This window comes from Apodemus sylvaticus, chromosome 3, assembly GCF_947179515.1.
Source record: "Apodemus sylvaticus chromosome 3, mApoSyl1.1, whole genome shotgun sequence".
Lineage (NCBI taxonomy): Eukaryota > Metazoa > Chordata > Mammalia > Rodentia > Muridae > Apodemus > Apodemus sylvaticus.
In genome coordinates this window covers 25,908,414-25,927,331 of record NC_067474.1, presented here as the reverse complement: position 1 = coordinate 25,927,331, position 18,918 = coordinate 25,908,414, and the positions used below count along the sequence as shown (strand labels likewise).

Below are 18,918 nucleotides of genomic sequence, written 5' to 3'. Positions count from 1 at the left end.
TCACTACTTTTTAACAATACTCCCAGCTGCCTAGTAGATGAACACTCCTAAGATGGTTTCATATATTATACAGGATTAAGTTTACTTTCTAGATATGTTTTACTATTATTGATGAACACTGAACAGTAAAACAATAGTATAATGTGAATGCAAACTGACATTTGGTGTTCTGTTAAAAAGAATATACTCCCAGGAAACCTATTGTTGGTAAACAGAAAACTGGTTATGACATTCCTGAAGCTGGGCACTGGAAAGATGAAGGTTTAGGACTAGTCTCTCATGTGTCTGAAACAGTTGTGTTCAGTACCCAAGAGTTGACAATCCAGGAGAATACTGTTTTGCTCCATTTACTAAGTCCCAGAGTATAAATATTATTATCATGGCCAATTATTGAGTTAAATCAACATGTTACTCAAGGCAGTATTAGAAAGAGTTGTGTAGTAACAATTCCCATTCTACTACTTAGGAAACAAGTTTTCTACAATAAATGTTTATAATGAAGTTTACAAAATAATAAACCTGAAGCTGACAGAGACGGCTCAGTCAGTAAGGTGTTTGCTGCACTACCATCAAAACCTGTACGCTTTGAGGAAGCAAATACAGAAAGATCCTGGAGATTTGCTGACCAGTCCATCCAGCAAATTAGTGAACTCCAGTTTCAGTGAGAGACCTTGTATCCAAAAAGTGAAACGTATTTGAGTAAGATACCACCTTCAAATTCTAGCCTCCATACAAATACACCAATATATGTATTGTAAGCTGATAACTGAGAAAATAAAACAGCCACAGTACTTATTTCAAAGAGATGGTTCAGCAGTTGGGAACACTGCTGTTCTAAGGTTCACTTCCCAGCATGCTCAAGGTGGCTCACAACTGTCTGTAGTTCCAGTTTCAGGGAATCTGATGAACTCTTAGAGCCACACATAGTTTACATACATACAAGCAAATCACTCACACATATAAAATGTTAAGTAAACAAAAATCAAGACACAGTGCTTATGTGTACCAGCTGTTCTCTATCCACCACTACCACCCCCCACCCCAGCCCAGTTTGAGAAGCAATTACTTGTTCAATAATCTTTGCCTTTAAGCTTTATCTTAGTTGTCTCATTGTGCTGGGCTTAGGCATTCCAATGTTTCATTCTACCTGTAAAAGCCTACTTGACACCAATGTCTTTTTTTCTACAAAATTTACTGATTTATTCTAAGTAGGATATTTACTAGTAAAAACAAAAACTTATGAAGGATTCTCAGATTTCTTTTTGTCACTGAAAGGATACTAAAAGTATTCTACACTTCTGCAATAGCTAAATGATATACCATATAAAAAATACACTTTGTTCATAATACACATTGTAGGGAATGTCTGGATGAAGGAAGTTTGTAAAATTGTTCCGTAAAAACTACAAAAATCACAAATGAAAAGGAAGAATTTTGATTTGGAAACCAAAATAATATATCCCAAAAGAAATTAAAAACCCACTTTCACCCTAATTTAGCAAACAACGTTTTAAGTACCATAGTGTTTATCATTCTTTAAATGTAACAGTAAAAGCAAATAGAAGAAAATATTATTTACTCCTGAACATATTTTTATTATGATGTTACTATGCTTAAAAATAGCATGCAAGAAAAGTGATACAGCAAAAAATATTACGGACAGAGTATAATCAGAAATCGTCTGGTGTTGAAACTGGTTCCCTAACTTAGTCTGACTTTAGGTACCTTAACTTCTCTAAACTTCCTTTCTCATTTATAAAATATAGATATAATAAGCATTGATATTATACAAATAAGTGCCCATTGCCTAAGTCAGCTAGTTGTATTATTGTGGATAAGTAAAATCTAAGTGAGTATATGCAATATATAGTGTATCAAAAAAGTTTGAATTCACTCAGAAATCTGTAGTGAGTCTATGAGTAATTACAAAGGATTAAAGCTAAACTGAACACAATGAACCACTACTAAGTACTTCCTAGAAAAACTGTTATATTCTTCACAGCCTGAGAGTTCCTCTTTTTCCCTTAATAGAATTTACTGCCTTCTGAACATTTTGTGTTAACTTACCAACATAATTAGGATAAACCCTAGAACCCAGTGCTTAGGATAAAATGTTGAAGAAATCATATACCTGTATATTATTCGTATAGTTTATTTGTCCCGCATAGCACATACTTTAATATAGCTGTTGAGAAGGTCATATTACCCAGCAGCAATTCTTTCATCTTTGTTTTTGTTACACAAATACAAGTTAATAAGTATTTCACTTGGAATTTTATTTTTGTAAAACATTGCAAAATAGTGAACAAAAATTTTGAGGATTTCCTAAGGCTTCACATAAGTATATTGTATTCCACACTAAGTTCATTTTCTGGACTAGTTAGAGTTTATACGAGACATTAGCACAATGTCTTCACAAACAATTCACCAGGCAAGTAGCAATAAAAGTGCCAAACCTGATTAAATAGCCAAACTTCATTTCCTTATATGGTCTGAGTAAAAGATGTTAAAAACAAAATCAAAGATAAATGCAGTTTCCTCAAACATAACTCCTCTTTTTTACAAGACTTGAGTTTTATCTATAACATGAATGAACCTAATAAATTTAGGAAACTCCAGATCAAAAACAATATATATACTTTTAAATTATGGGATACAAGCATGTCCATTGATAAGCAAAAGGAAATCAGACTTACATACCACAATTTTTTCTATTCACAAGTTAATATTTTTTAATTTTTGAAACTACACTTAAAAAAAAAAAAAACCCTATACTTTCACTTCATCAATACTGTGGAAGAAAACAGTTTACTTAGAAAGGCCCTCTAAAGCAAACTGAGCTTAACCTTTCGGGGACCAACTGGTCTACCACTTAGCTCTTTAACAGCAGCTAGAGCTTCATTATAATTTGTCATAGAAACAATAGCTTCTCCTAAAGGTAATCCTTCCTCATTATACTGTATTGAAACTGAATCAGGTATGACTTTATAACCATGAAAAAAGTCTAAAATCTCATTAGCATTAGCTTTGAATGGAAGATTTGAAATCAAAACACGAATTATTCTATCTGAACCACAATTTAATTTTAGACCAGGCATCAATTTTCCTTCACGAAAATTTCCCATATTATACTTTCCAAATTCAAATTTGCCACCTTCTAGGTGACCAAAGTTCACAAAAGCCTGGTGACCTCTGAAATCAGGTGAGGTCCAAAAATCCTCTCTAGGAGATCTAAAAGACTCAGCAAGTCTAAGATCCTTCTCTGAAAGGTCCCTGAAATTTTCAACAGACATTTGCCTGAAGCCCTCATCAGTGGGACATCTCAAATCTTCTTCGGAGGTCCTGAAGTCCTCATCAGAAGGGTGCCTAAAGTCTTCATCTGCCACATGCCTGAAATCTTCCTCTCTGGAATGCCTGAAATGTTCTTGGGGTGGACGTCTACTGTGCTCCTGATATGATCTCCTGAAGTACTCCTGGGATGGCCGCCTGAAGTCTTCTTCCCAAGGGCATCTGAAGTCCTTCTCTGGTAGCTGCCTACAATCTTTTTCACGAGACTGCCTAAAATCATCTTCCAGTGGCCATTTCCAATCTTCCAGAGGCCTTCTCCAGTCTTCCTCCCTAGAGCGCCTGTTATGTTCCTCCCGGGGGTGCCTATAGTCTTCTGGGGAGTGCCTGAAGTCCTCAGGAGAGCGCCTATCAGACTGCTGGAAATACCCTTGGGGATGCTTGAAGTGACCCATTTTCCTGAAGTCTTTTGGCTGATAATGAACACTTTCAGACTGGCCAAATGAACATGTGGCTGGATCTTTTAAGTCAAACAGACAGGAATAGTCATCTCCATCGTGTGACCAGGCACAGGCTTCTGTCTTCTCATTAGACATCCAGGAAAAATTGACACCAAACTCCTGCATTTGTTCCTCAGATATCAGTCTTAACAACACCTCTATCCCCAAGAATCTTTGTCGGTTCAAACGTTCAGCTTTCATGGCCTGTTCTTCTGATTTAAATCTCACCAGTGCTTCTCCCAAACCAACCCCCTTGTCATCACGAAGCAAGTAAATGTCATCCTCAACAAGAGAAAAGTCTGCAAAGAACTTCTGCACTTCACCTTTTGTAACATCAAATGGTAAATTTCTTATATATATGCACAGCTTCTGACCAGAGCAAGAGAAGCCTTCTTGAGAGTACTTTTGTGAAACACATCCTGGCCTGCCTTTCTCTAAAGACAGTGGTCTCTTCTTTTCATAGCATTCAAGGATTTTCACCATTTCCTTTCTAGAAACTGGATCGATAAGAACCGGACGATACTGTAAAACAGTCTTATGCAAACCCAGAGCAGTATTATAGTCTTTTTGATTCTTGAACATCACAAAGGCATAGCGTGTTCTTCGTTCATCTTTATATAAAAACTTAATCTGGTCATTACTCAGGTCAGTATCTCTAAAGAGATTCCTTAAATCTCTTTTGTTAGTATTTAACGACAGATTTTTTAAGTGAACATAAAATCCAACAGGAGAGCGAGACCGAGTTCTAGATTTTGAATGAGACCGATTCCGAAAATGTCTACCATTAATCCTTCTTGAAGGAGAATGTTCTTCAGATCTCATTCGAGGAGAGTCACCACCCTTGCTTGCAGTACCACCAAATTCAATCCACTGTTGTTCTGAACCCTGCATGACTTCTATAAATCTTGAACCCATGAAACTTCTATGGCATTTTAGACCTCCTGAAGCATCAACACACGAAGCAAATTTTACTATAGCATCACCATTATTTCGGCCATCATGGTGTTTTAAGAGAATTACTCCATCTACACACAAACCAGAGAAAAAGACACGGACATCATCTTCATTTACTAAGTAAGGCAAACCGCGTAGAAACAAGTAAGGATTCTCAGCCTTCAATGGCCTGGTCTTTCTTGGCCTTAAGTCAGGTCCTGTGCCATTTGTATGAAACCCAGCATCTTGATTAACCAAAGAGCCATATCCAGAGTGACGTTCCTCTTCCCTCAGGGAATCAATAAAATGATACATGTTGCCAACCCCTGATGCCCCAGATCCTGGTCGCCCTCTTCCTACACGAGCAGTTCTTTTCATTTCTATGGTCTTCTGCATTTCTACCTTGCTACTAAGAAAAAGCTCTACAGACGAATCCTTGATAAACCCTCCTGAGCGACTTATGGCACGTCTTGCATCTTCATCTGTTGCAAAAATTATAAAAGCCTCCCCAACTTTCCCTCCAATTATATGCACTCCTCCATCAGGAATAGTCAATCCGTTGAAGAAGTGACGGATATCCACAGGACCCGCAATAAAAGGAAGCCCCAGTAAACGGATGACTACAGCCATGCTGAGCTCAAACCACAGCAATAATGACCTGCAGACAGAAAGGTACACATGATAGCACGTCTTATTTTTGCAATACCTTAGCACAAACTACCTTAATAATTTCCTGGTTCCTGCCTTCTTCAGCATTCGTAAATGGAAAACATACTAGTCCACAGAAAAACCTGATCTTACCTAATTCTTAAAACAAATACACGTTCTCCTATATAAACATACAAATAAACCAACTGCCACAAAAATTTTCAATTCACCTACTCTATTCAATAGGATCATCAAAAATATCAAATCCTCCTTGGTAAGTCCACCAAATGCTGCTTCACAAGACCAAACTTCTTTCAGACTCTTTACAAGTGTTGCCTCCTGCTCAGTCTGTCTTTTACTAACCACAATAGAGGTTACACATTCAGAAAAGCCAACTATGGTCAGAAAACAATTTCTGCTCCTGATATCAGCTGCCTAACACCTTATCAACTACACCACGTGAATAACAGAACGACGGGTACAGGATCCACAAATCTATCTGATTTTGTCACACTTCTGTGCAAAGCCTTACACTCTGATGTCTTACCTTTGCCTTTTATTTCTTGGAGACCTGTTTATCTGTAAAAGCAACTTAACTGTGGAAAGAAAATGAAATAGGATTAATCTTTGAATTTTGCAATCAATCTTAATGCCTGATGTGCATTTCAGAATTACCTATTAAAGTACAGCAATATAAGGCATCACAATTACAGCCATTACAAATGGTCTTTTTTGTCTCAAAGGGAAATTAATTATACTTTGGCAAAACTCAGTGTAACACCAGAAGAGACAACTGAGAGGTAGAAAAAATAAAAAAATGTGTGCTGAAAGTAATACTACATGGTTAGAATTAGCTTGAAATAATTATGAAGGAAATGTTAATTTTGAGTATAGTGGACTTTACATAAGTATATAAATATAGCAAAGCCCATTTAATTCTATCATTAAATAAACTCGTAGTTTATCATATGCTGATATACTGAAGTTTTACATGTACTTAAAATCTGTTTTATAAGTAAAACATCAGTTTGAAGGTTTTTTCTTTATTTTTTGTTTTTTGCTTTTTTTAAAGATTATTTTTTTATTTTATTATTTTTATATATATGATAAATACACTGTAGCTGTCTCCAGACACACCAGAAGAGGGTATCGGATTCCATTACAGATGTTTGTGAGCCACGATGTTGTTGCTGAGAATTGAACTCATGATCTCTTAAATAGCAGTCAGTGTTCTTAACTGTTGTGCCATCTCTCCAGCTCAAAGAACAAGTATATATATATATATATATATATATATATATATATATATATATATATATATTTGGTTTTTTGAGACAGGGTTTCTCTGTGTAGTCCTGGCTGTTCTGGAACTCACTCTGTAGACCAGGTTGACCTCGAACTCAGAAATCTGCCTGCCTCTACCTCCCAAGCGCTGGGATTAAAGGTGTGTGCCACCACCACCCGGCTAGAACAAGTATTTTTAAAGGCCTTACATCCCTTCATCTAACAGTGATCCAAACATGTAGTTCATATTTCTATCCATTACACATGCCATACATCACCCTTCTAAAACATAATACTAAATTAAACAAATCAACAATTCAGAATAATATAGTTAATAAAAATACCAAAGCTCAAAAACCTATCAATTATTATGCAATTAATCCAAACCAATTGTTATGATTTGGATAAAATTTGAAGTTCGGCATTTTACAAATACAGAAATGTCATTATGACATAATTACAAAAAATACTATACCATCCCTAAAGTAAAACTTAAAAATTCAATGCAATTCATTTCATATGCTTACAACAGTCAGTAAACTATTAAAATTTATCTCAGGCACATTCAAACACACAGACTGTATCAACTCTGAATTTCACTATGCCAACAGACAATTTAAAAAAAAAACTATCCTGCACACTTACATTATGAAAGCCTTAATAATAATATACAAAAGTAAACAATATAAAGACTTACTACTTTGGAATAGTGGGATTGCAAATATCTATTATTTAAAGAAAAATTTCAACCTAATATTGTTTTAAAAAACTTGCTTGCAGCACTTTCACAGACAACCAAACATTATTTACCAAATAACTTTTAAACAGTGCCAAATTGATCACTATAATTAATATTAATATTCAAATAAAAATTTGGTTTGTCTTCAAGTTAAGTACCTCTACCTTTAAATTTGAAAGGCTGTCTTTAAAAAGGTGAGGAGGGTCTACAGACTAAATGCTTAACCTAAAAGTTGACCAGTAAAAATAATGGTACACACTACATCTGAAAATAATTGAGATTTGCTATTAAAATCTTTGCAGTACAAAAAAAAAAAAACAGTGAACAAACAGAACACAAAAAATCAAAACTGCAAGCCTGCTTTCAACAAGTCAATATCCACAATCTTCAACAAAAACTATAAATGGCTCCTTGAAACTTGCCCACATCCAAATTCTAAGACTCCTATGAAAACTGACTTGGCTTCTTTTAATTCGTCTGTTCTTAATCTCTTTTCAAATCCAAAGGAGCTATATACGCTGAGGACAACAATTCAGCTACAAATACATAAATGCAGAAACATTCAAGGGAAAAAGTACATACCAGTTTAAAGTGCCTCTCACAACACATCCTCGCTTAAAAATCACCTTTTCTATTTCTCTTAACTAAAACCTTCTTCATTAGGCAGTTTCACGGGCACAAAACTACTGAATTCAAATCCAACAGACCATGAGTTTGCTGTAATTTGCCAAATAAAAGCTAATGTTTAAACTTCTTTGTTCTTGACATAGTAGGGTTAAGTTATCATTTAGCCACAATCAGTAACATCTAGAAGAGCATCTCAGAGAGTCCAAGTATTCACTATTTCCTCACAATCTCCAGAAAGTCTACTGACACATTAGCCTGCACCAAAGTCAAAACACAAATCATCCTGTTCTAGTTTGGGATGCCACTGCACAAATATCGAGCAACACAATAACCCTGTTGTTTCCTGGTGCTGCTGCTGTCAGACCTATCAACTGCTCTGAAAACGAAGGGGATCCTTGAAATTTCATTTAATGATAAACATAATTTAAGCAACTTTGCTAATTTTACCAAGCCATCCTTCCATTTAAATCACCTTAAACAAACGATCTTATGTGTGCATCTTTTACTCATGACGCAGAAGAATACAGTAGACTGAACTTAAGAGCTATAATTTCAGTTCCACTTGATTTCAACTAACAGAGTCACTTTCCAGACCTGCCAAGAGAGTCAAAAGTTTTACTATGTGCCTCCAACTATGTCTTACAGTATTAAGAGCCATTATAATCCTAAATATGAATTTTCCTTGCAGAAAATCTACCTGAGTCCACAAATATTCTCTGATAAAATCTGCCTTTTATGATGTAGATGTTTAAAATAAAAAAGCTTCATGACCACACCGGGCCATAGTTCCGGGTCAGGAACTGTTAAGTGAGGACTCCACCGGGCACACAACTTCCCACGTCATCCGTCATCATCAATGGGGCAATCCTCCGAAGACAGCGATTCGACTTTGTCCACGCCCCCCAAGGATCAGGGTCCTTCTTTTAGCGCCAGGACAACTTCCTATCTCGGATCCGACACTGTCCCCCGACTCGGTGCCCAGATCGGTTTTCAGATTAGCCAGGACCGCCCAACCCGCGCTCCTCGGCGTCCCGCGGTCCCGAGGGCAAACGCGCCACCGCGGCTCGCCCGAGGGGACCGGCTCCAGCCTCACTGACCCGCTCTGCGCACCTCCAGCCCGAGAAAACCGGCCCGCCGGGCTTTCCCGCGCCGCTACCGACGTGGACCGGCAAAGAAGAGAAATACCTAGGCGATGCTCCGAGACTCTCGCTGTCCAGATCCCTGGAAGTTCACTCACCGCCACACGGAGGCTGACAGGAGGAAGCCGGGGGTCAGGGAGCGCGGCCCTAACCGCACAAGCCGCGCTCGCCCTGCGCCCAGCATTCCCGTGCTTCCGGCTCTCACCCCCTCCCTTCCCCCCCGGCCCGGCATCCTGAGGAGAAGCGCTTCGCACTGGGCAATGACCACACACCACACAAACGGAGATTGGGACGCTCCTCGATGCAGCAGCCTCCAGAGGAACACCTCGGCCCCAACACGGCCGGAACAAAATGGAGTCCACGCTTCCCTCCGGTCCCGACAAACCGACGCACCATTCGTCTGTTCATGCGCAGTCCAGGCCTAACCTGCAACCTGGCCGCTCGGAACGCGCATGCGCAGATGCATTGCATCGCTTTCAGTGATTGGCGGATGTGAGTGAAGAAGGCTGTTCCCTGGGAAGCTTCTGCGCATGCTCTATTCCTAGCCTGCCTTTGAGTCCGGACCCACCCCTGAAAATTTCCAGTCCGCGGGAGGCAGTAGCAAAGTTGTACAAACCAAACAGGCTTCTTCTTTTCTTTTCATGATACGAAAAAGCCGTTATATTGGAAAGCTGGAGATCTCTTTATCCTCTACTGCTGCAGTTTCTCTCAGACCTGAGAAAAACAAGGCATTTGCACAGACTGATAAAAGCCAGGGGTATTTAGAATAGGCCCGCAGGCTACCTTGCCAGACGTCGGCCTTACAGAAAGCAACCCCTCAGAGGGTTTTTACTGAGCTCTTGGATGTTTGTGACAACTTCCCACCAATCACACTCTGTGGCAGTTCTCAAGTCGGAGGTGTACTGGGAAGCGAAATAGAGTTATCCTCTGGGAGAGAAAAGAGAGAAGGGACCGGAAGGGAGAATAAGGCTTGTATTAGGCCAATACAACGTGGAGCTAACAGTCCGCAAGGCTGTGTACTTCAATAAACAACATCCACCTATGTCCAAATTTGGTTTGCAAACCAAGAGAGGTGAGATGTGTGTATAGGGCGCCCTATGCACTAAACAGAGAAAGTAGGAAAACAAGATCTAGGAGGCAAGGGTTTTCCCTAGGCTTTTGTCATAAAGATGTGCTGGCATTGCATATCAAAATCAATGAGGGTTTCGTCTGTACTGCTTTGCTAAAACTCAAGTTCAGGACCTGAAACAACCCCCACCCTTGGTCGGATTTAAATAATATAAAAACATACGGCACCTCCTTTGTTGTGAAAATTATATTTCCTTGTAATCTCTCATTTCCGTGCCACTGCCACCTTAAGCGTGAAACGCGTTTAAGTGCTCTATCCAGATATTTTCCGTTGCTGTAGTAACATTTCCTCACGCGCTAAATTGTCTGCATCCGAGAGTTTGAAATACATTTTAAATATCCGCTCCTAATTTATTTAGTAAATGTCTGATTCATTAGGTCCCGGTGCGTGGTAACCTAGCAACCACAGGAGTATGGTTGAGTTGTGTTTTTTTTTTTTTTTTTTAAACCCCTTTGTCCAATCAGCGCAGCGGACTCGCCGTGGAGGCTGCTGGGGAGCGGAGCGGGAGACTGCGCAGCTTTTCCTGGGTACCATGGTGACGCGTACGGGGCCTGTGGTGGCAATGGCGGGCAGATCTAGTTCTTCATCCCGGACTGGCACCGCGTACCTTCTCTTAGTTCTCTGCGAAGTCTCCTGGGCCCAGATCTTCTCCTTCCCTTTCCGGCGGCCGGAGACCTGCGATCTCAGCCAGTACTTTGACATCTCGTCGCTTTCCTGTGTCCCCTGTGGCGCCAACCAGCGGCGGGATGCACTAGGTGAGCGGGTTTGGGAGTGGATGGACTCTGTCCAAAATGAAGCCCTCCTGACAGCCAGATGTCTGTTAGAAGAATGTTTCAGAAAATGCACAGGCACCAAGCCTAAGAAAGGATTTCCTCTTGGATTGGAGTTGGCACAATAATGAGATCAATAGCCCTGGCCCCACCAACCCACCTTCATCCATTTCCAGGGCAGGGAATCCTTAGTGTAACATCTGAAAGCCTCCTAAGAAAAGTAGACTAGAAATAGTAAAGAAATAATCTGAAGCGTCTAGTGAGGACTCCTGACAGGAAAGCAAGGGAAGAAATGTGGATTAGTAAGCTCATGTGACCGTTAATACTACTTCCAAATTCAAGATATTTAAAGTTGTTTGCAACCGTGACTATGATCAGATTTTGTAAGCAAAGGAAACTGAAACCCAGATGTTGTGACATCCACTGGAAGCTGAGACAACTCTTGTATCTTCCCTCTCTGTCTACCTGTGTATTCCCTGTCTACCTGTGCATTCCCAGCACGGGGCTTTGCAGCTATGGTTACAGAGTTCCTTAGGACCTATCCCTTATATTGTTGATTGTTACTCTTTGTTTTAGACTAATGGCATCAGTTGGTCTAGTTCTTACTTAAACCAGTCAGAATAAATCTTTTTCTGTTTACTGAAGTCTAAAATGATGTGAGTCTCAGTTTGGTTCACTCTACTGCTTTAGGCCTGATATAGTCTCACTTAAGTCACTGAGCAGTGCGGATCATTGTGTCAGAAATTGAAGTGTGAAAAGCAAATGTGTTCTGCGTTGTATTGGTTTCATGCCTATGAAAAAAGATATGTGTGATGTATATAGACTCCTACAGGTGCTGGTTCCTGTTAGGGTTCTTAAAGAATTCTTTCCTTAACTAGCTGAGTTTAATTGTAATTACAAACAACATTTATTGTCTTTCTAAACAAAGAGTAGCCATGATATATTTGAATGAAAGTAATTTTCCGATAATATATTGACAAAATTAAAACTCACTAAACACACAAATGGATTAGTGATTTGGAAATGTAATTCCTAGAGCAGGTAAGTAGTTTTTTGTTTGTTTGGTTGGTTGGTTGGTTGGTTGGTTGGTTGGTTGGTTGTTTGGTTGGTTGGTTTTTTGAGACAGGGTTTCTCTGTGTAGTCCTGGCTGTCCTGGAACTCACTCTGTAGACCAGGCTGACCTTGAACTCAGAAATCCACCTGCCTCTGCCTCCCAAGTGCTGGGATTAAAGGCGTGTGCCATCACCACCTGGTGTAAGTAGTTTTTATAATTTAATAATAATTGCAATATAAAAAGTAGCAACATAATGCTAGACATATTTCAAAGCCTTGACCCTATTAGGTAGGTCCTAATTTTACTAAACAAGAAGCCAAAATATAAAGTTCACTGACCAACTCAGTGTTTGCATGTACACACACAGAATCATAGACACATACGCACTCACAGACAGACAGACAGACAAAGAGACACCTGTGGTTTCATATAATGCCCAATCAGGCCTCCCACTCTCTGTGGGTGAGAATAACCTTGAACTCTTGCCTGAACTTCCTGCTTCTCCCTCCCAAGTATTGAGGTTCCAGGCATATACCACCAATCCAAGTTTCAACATCTAAGAACTGTTATGCTTCTGTCTTGGAGTTTTGTTTACTAAGGACGAAATCTGCTTTTCTTTTCTTTTCAGGAACTTCCTGTGTATGTCTACCAGGATATCATATGATCTCTAATAATGGAGGACCTTCCATTATTTGTAAAAAGTGTCCCGAAAACAGGGTATGAATGATTTACTTTAAAATAGCTTTTGATAAAAAGTAATAAATGTCTATCTCTCAACTTTCAATTTAATCTTTCCCGCTTGTCCACAACAACTTTAAACTTACTAAGCTAACTTTATTAGTGTACATTTTGAGAGATCAATAAAGTGAAGAAGAAAACTTTGGGGGGAAAAAACAAATTTATTTTGTTATAAAAGTGTTTGAATCAGATATCCGAAAGTACAAAGTTGTGACCTGAGTAACTAGGGTATAAAGAAGAGAAGGTGTGTGTTACCTACGTAGAGCCATTCAGGGTAAATCTCTTTGCTGTAGACGGCATTCAGCATCTTAGATGTGCCGTGCTGGTCTGGTCGTCTTACCTGATGGCCCATACTCATGCTACATAAGGCACAGTAAGTTGATGCAATGCCGGTTGCATCACTAGGAATGTAATCATTCACGGTTTGGTTAGTCTTCTCATTACATGTTGGTTCAGGGAAATTCAACTAGTGGGCTAATTTCATGGGCTAATCATCAATTAATATAAATATGTTTTCTAATCATTTAAGCTAATTAGGAGTCTCTAACGGTTCTGAGTTCTAGTGTAGTGTTGTTTCTTATTCTATTAGAAAATTAAATCTACGAATCTAATATCATGAGTGTCCATCCTCTGGCCTATTTGTCCTGTAGATCTGATTGCTGTATTTGTATTTAGTTCATGTTTTGGAAGTACTGGTTGTAGCTAAGTGATTGATAATGAAGGGCTATGGATAGAATATAGTTCCGGGGGTAAGTTTACTTAAAGTCTACAAGTTTATTAAAGCTATTGTAGGTTTTTAGTGTTATGAAAGCATGTCAAATATAAAAACATTAATAAGTCCAGTCTCTTCAACAAGTCTAATTTGTGTCAGGTTTAGCATTAGTCTCTGCTGACTTCAGTTATAACTATAAGCCCCTGAGGCAAGGCACAGGAGTGGCCAGGCCCCTCCCCTGAGAACGTCAAATCACCAAGTTCTGTCCACAGAACACACTAACCTCCCTACCAGCTGGACCCAACCCCACCCTAAAGAGTGAAAAAGCCCAAGCTCAGAACTTAAAATCCCACCAATGCCAATCCTGGAAATTTTCACCCTGGAAAGTTCTGCTCCCAAGAAATACAAACCCTGTCTTCTGCTCAGGGCTTTGCTGCTTCTCATTCAAGCAGGGGCAGCTGCCCTCCTGGGTTTTTCCCTCTCAATGAATCTCTTGTATGAGATATGTTGTGTGGTGTAGTGTGATTCTGTGGTATTTCTTGATTCCAGACTGTCCGGATTCCTTTCCCTTCAGAGCTGTAACACTTACATTAGTCCCGTGACTGGATAAATTCTCCTCACTGGGATCCTATCCCTCTTCTCTGGTCTACCCACAACAGATTCACTGATCGATCAGCTCCTTACCTACCATTTAGTTCCCCTTCGGTTGGTGTAATCATTTCCGAGTCTGAGGAAGTTACCCTTGAGTGTCCAGCACCCCTCTGGTACTTTTGGAAGTGGATGTACTCCCCAGACACAGTCATTAAGGCTGTGTCTGACCCTCTTCACCTGTCCCCATCCTGCTGGCCAAGTGTGACCCCCCCCCCCTACCCTCTTCTCCCACCTTCCCTTTAGAGCTGCCTGGAATCCCACAGCTTCCCTAGGGCCTCATGGCTTTGTGACTGTTTTCCAACCTTTCCCTGTACATGGGTCCTCTACTCCTCGAGCTTAGATTTTGTCCTTGCCTTCCGGCCTCTATGAAAGCACCTCTGTTATCAGGCGGTGAGTCTCCTCTAGCTTAGCCAGCCTAAGGCCCTGACCCCCACTGAGTGCAGTGACAACCCAGGGAATGGCTTGTCCTCCTTTAGCTCTGGGGATGCCCTCAACTGAAAGGTGCAGTGAAAATTTTCCTCCCCTGCCTCTCATCCGAGGGAACAGTGTCTTCCATGTCCTCTCCTTCCCACTTGGAATGCCTGGTGGAAACACTTCAGCCTCTCCATCTCACACCAGACTTACAACCCCCTAAAACTGTTCATTTTCGCAATCAAATTTGGCCTCAGATAGTCAGATCCTAATATTATTCAAGGCCTTTACAAATACTGAGAGTGATAGGGAAATGAAAGATTCTCCTTTGCCTATTTCTCTTTTCTCTGCTGCAAGCTGTTTGTTGTTGTCTGGTGTCCCTAATAGACACTGTGTAAATGTTCTAAATTACCATTGATGGATCTGTAAGTTTGTTGCAAAGTGGGAGCCAGGAGCTGGACCTCCCAGGAGGGGGAGAAAGCAAAGAAGTAGCCCAGTATGCTGCCTTTGCTGGTGATGTGTCTCTCGGCTCCCTTCTGCAATAGCCTCTGTCTGTAGCCAGGGCGCAGAAGTTTCCCATCTCTAAGGTTCTTTATTCTCCGCTTACTGGACTCTGGCATGTTTTCAGTGTGCGTGACATTAGACTGTTGTTTTGTGCTGCCCAGCTTCAGTTGAAAGCCGTCCCTGAGGATGGGGCATGCCTTCCCTCCTCTAGACACACCCCTGCTTGTTTAAAGGTTTCCTCCAAAATTTCTGTCTCAGTTGAGGTGAGCCAGCTGCCTCTGTGACAGAGAAAGGAGAACAAATCAAAATAGAGGGCTAGTCCGTCCTCAGCAAGGACTGTTGGTACTGCGCTCAGACTCTTGTGGTTTGGGGTGAACTCTAAAACTTTTGTAAGCATATTGGGTATGATTAAAAAACTTATAAAAAGCTGTAACAAACGGGTCAACCTAAACATGGTGGCGCCCAGGTTGAGAGATGAAATGCATACCGAGAAAGCATGTGGCCTGCTGCATCTCAGGGGCTGTCCCCTCATCTGGAGCAAGACTGACATCCACCTTTCCAGGGTTAGAAAAGATGGACCTTGCTACGTGACCTCACTCCCATCTTGATTAAAAGTGACCACATGACATAAAACCAAAGAAAAAGAAACTCCTCCTACCTGGAAACCCCAAGTGAGATGATCCCTCCACTATTTTTGATCATGCTAATGAGCCTCCTTATCAGCCTCAACCCACAATTCCTGCTTTCCCTCGACGTCTCCCCTCCTCCCTCGGCAGCCATAGGCTGCCCAAATCAACCCTCTCAGGGTTCCCCCACTTTCCCCACTCTTCCATGACTCTACCTTCCCCTACCCACCATAAACCTGCAGGTTCCTCCTCTGTGGGAGGCTGCTGGGCCGACAGCTGGGTCAGGGAACACATCCCCTTTCTCATTAAGTGAATTCTCTCAAAAAGAGATTGGGATCTTCTGTTCTCAGCTCTTTCCCCGTTGTTAAGGATTTCCAGCATATCCCCCAGTCTTACAACCTTGCCTTCCGCGACCTTTATCTGACCCTCACCAACAGTATTCTCCCCCGAGGAGTGCAGGCAAGTCTGGGACCAGGCGAAGGCACATGCAGATGAAATCTATCAAACTAATAGGGCCAAACTTAAATGTCTATAGAAAGGACTCCTGACACCACAGAGAAGTCTTAGCCGTGGTCTTCCAGGTGTAGCAGGGGAGAGATGAAAATGCTTGAAAACAAAACACCTAAAGCCCATCACTGAGCCACAGCCGCTGCCCAGCCTCCTAAAGCCAAGAGCCTCTGAGTCCCTGTGTCAAATAGTTAGGAGGGTCATTGGGCCCAGTCTGTCTAAACCCTCACAAACCATTTCACCCGTGCCTCCCAGTGCCATCAAGAGGGAATCTGGGCTACTGACTGTCCTTATGGTCCTTCGCCATGCGAGGGCATCAAGCCCAGATCACCCTCTAGCTGACCTCCTTGATCTGGCCACGGATAGCCAAGGGAACCCTGGCTTCCTTGGCCTGACCACAGCCATCTCCAACGGGCGCCTCAGGTAGTCATAATATGCAGGTGATCCATCTGCTTCCTCTTAGACACCAGGGCCACTTCTCAGTAACGATGGAGTTTTGGGGAACCCATCTATCCTTCTTCCTCTGTTATCAGAGTTGAGGAACCTCCTTACCAGCCCCACCAAACCCTACCACTTATCTGTATTTCTAGGGGTGTGCTCCTTAACTACCCCTCCCAAGTGGTACTAAGCAGCCCTGTCCCCTTCCTGGGAAGGGACATCACAGTTAAAGTAGGAGCCTGTATTTATTTTGCTTCCCCTATCCACTTGACAGCATGTTCACTAGCTGTGTCCACCTCCTTCTCCAAACCACAATTTGATACATCCTTTGCATTACCAGCTTCCCAGTGGGTCCCAAACTCCTCTATAGCTAAACACCGTTCCCCTCTCATCCGGTTACAAAACCCTTTCACTCCCATGCAGGCATTTTCACTCCCATGCAGGCAAAAGGCAAGAAGACGTAGCCCACCCACCTGATTCTGGTCTGGAAAGTTTTATCTGTCTGCTTTCTGTGTGCAGATGGGTCTGTGCTTTCCTGTGTATCCCTAAGACTTGTAAACATGGGAGCCAAGATGCACACTGGTCAGGCAGGCTCAGTTGGATATATGGTGTCACAGTTTCTGACTATTGTTCTTGACTGTTGTTTGTGTGAGTGTCCTGTGTTCTGTGCTCATTGGGTTTGCTTTTGCCTTCTCGGATGCTGTCAGTCAACACCAGTAGCTTTGCTTGCCACGGTTACTTTGATGACCAGAGCTCAGAATTTGTCTCTGGGGTTTCTGGTGACTGGAGTCAATTTACCAAAGATTAGATTTGAAAACAGTGCTTGAGGTATCACAGAATGCTCCTTGCATTCATTCACAAGAATGCACCTCTAGTCAAAGCTGGACTTCTTATATGCAAATCAAGGAAGTTAACCTTCCGGTCACCTATTCCTGTCTTCTCTCCTCACTACCTGTTTAACTTCCTACGTTATTCCAGAGTTTTCCTAAGCCACGTGATAGGAGGTCAAGTCTTCATATGCCAAACCTTATTAAAAACCTTTGTTCAAATACTTTACTAAGTGACTAGATCAGTATTCTACTGGTTTCTTAAGTCAAATTAATAACTAGATAGTTGGCATGCCATAAACCCACTTGGAATCATAACTTAAAATTTAAAAGGCAACAAACTTCAATTTTTAAAAAATTAGAGTACTTTGGAATTGGTAAGAGTAAATATAGCTGGGTTCTTATTTACTAAATTACCTTGAGATTTTGAGTTCATATGATCAACTAAGAATAAAATCAATTAAAAAGAAAATGAAAATCTCCTTTTTTTTTGTTTTTTTTTTTGTTTTTTTTTAATTTTAGAAAGGCGTTACCAAAGATGGCTGGGACTGCATTTCTTGCCCTAGTGGTTTAACTGCTGAGGGGAAGTGCCACTGTCCCACTGGCCATATATTAGGTAAGAATAATATTTATAAAATAATGGTAATGGGTTTTTGTTTATTTTGTAAAGGATATTAATTTAAATGGCTTTGTAGTTATGTAAAATAATGTTGTAGTGCAAAAGTTCATGATGCTTAACACAGCAGACATGAGAAGAAAAGTTTCTTCTCTGCTTCTGCCTCCCAAGGGCTAGGTTTAAAGGTGTACAGTACCAGGCATGACACCCATAATTCCTAATAGGGAAAAGTTGTAAGCATGTCTGTCAATGTCATACTTGGAAAAGGATAGAAACTATTACACTCAGATAAGAGTTGGAACTATTCTTCTGAAAGAAAGGTTTTCTAAAAATTCATTATTTCAATTTAAAGTCACTGTATGTTTGGAAAACCCAAGGAAATCATTTAAAAAAATCCTATAAAATGTAGATTCCTAAGTTGCAAAATTAATATGCAAAAGGTATATTCTATGTAAAACCAAGCCATTAGAAAATGTGACATAAGAAAATGAGCAGTGAAGCAGACTTTTGAAGAAATGTACAAGAGAAATTAATAGAAGATATATTTAAATAACCTCAGAAGGAAGACTTTTATTTTAAGCTAAGGACAATTTTATTAGAGTTTAAGAGAAAAACCCCTCAGAGATGGCAAGTTGTAAATCTCAGAGCAGGAGAACATCAGTCAGCCACATGGCTGCAGCCTATATCTGAAAAAGGAGAAGAAAAAAAAGATAAAAGAAAGGCTGCAGGTCACATGATCATCATGCAGCATCTGAGGGACTGCCAATAGCAGGCTTTCAT

At 40.7% G+C, this 18,918-nt stretch overlaps 3 protein-coding genes across 7 annotated transcripts in view; 1 reads left to right on the top strand and 2 right to left on the bottom strand.

The window, feature by feature from the left end:
• LOC127680559 (RNA-binding protein 12B-A) overlaps window positions 1–9,266 on the bottom strand; it is a 57,668-nt gene extending 48,402 nt beyond the window's left edge. The window contains exons 1-2 of one of the 2 annotated variants that reach the window (XM_052176099.1): window positions 9,202–9,232; window positions 5,914–5,962 (exon numbers count right to left, since the gene is read on the bottom strand). The gene's annotated coding sequence lies outside the window, so the exon portion shown is untranslated. Of the gene's footprint in view, window positions 1–5,913; window positions 5,963–9,201 lie in introns of both variants that reach the window. The other variant, XM_052176097.1, reaches the window with a different exon arrangement.
• On the bottom strand, window positions 2,256–9,504 carry LOC127680560 (RNA-binding protein 12B-B). 3 transcript variants are annotated; one of them, XM_052176104.1, is made up of 2 exons: window positions 9,428–9,504; window positions 2,256–5,376 (listed from the first exon to the last, which is right to left on the bottom strand). In XM_052176104.1, exon 2 carries the CDS (start codon window positions 5,346–5,348, stop codon window positions 2,826–2,828), a length of 2,523 nt encoding a protein of 840 aa, XP_052032064.1. In that variant the 5' UTR covers window positions 5,349–5,376; window positions 9,428–9,504; the 3' UTR covers window positions 2,256–2,825. The 3 variants fall into 3 exon arrangements, with proteins under 3 accessions (XP_052032064.1, XP_052032063.1, XP_052032062.1); XM_052176103.1 differs by lacking the exon at window positions 9,428–9,504 and adding an exon at window positions 9,202–9,255; XM_052176102.1 differs by lacking the exon at window positions 9,428–9,504 and adding an exon at window positions 5,914–5,959.
• Window positions 9,505–9,540: 36 nt separating this feature from the next.
• The window catches only part of Tmem67 (transmembrane protein 67), a 47,553-nt gene continuing 38,175 nt past the window's right edge, over window positions 9,541–18,918 (top strand). Inside the window, exons 1-4 of one of the 2 annotated variants that reach the window (XM_052176095.1) lie at window positions 9,541–9,647; window positions 10,749–11,039; window positions 12,737–12,825; window positions 18,045–18,138. In XM_052176095.1, the coding sequence (XP_052032055.1) occupies window positions 9,608–9,647; window positions 10,749–11,039; window positions 12,737–12,825; window positions 18,045–18,138 (514 nt within the window). In that variant the 5' untranslated portion in view covers window positions 9,541–9,607. Of the gene's footprint in view, window positions 10,228–10,748; window positions 11,040–12,736; window positions 12,826–18,044; window positions 18,139–18,918 lie in introns of both variants that reach the window. The other variant, XM_052176096.1, reaches the window with a different exon arrangement.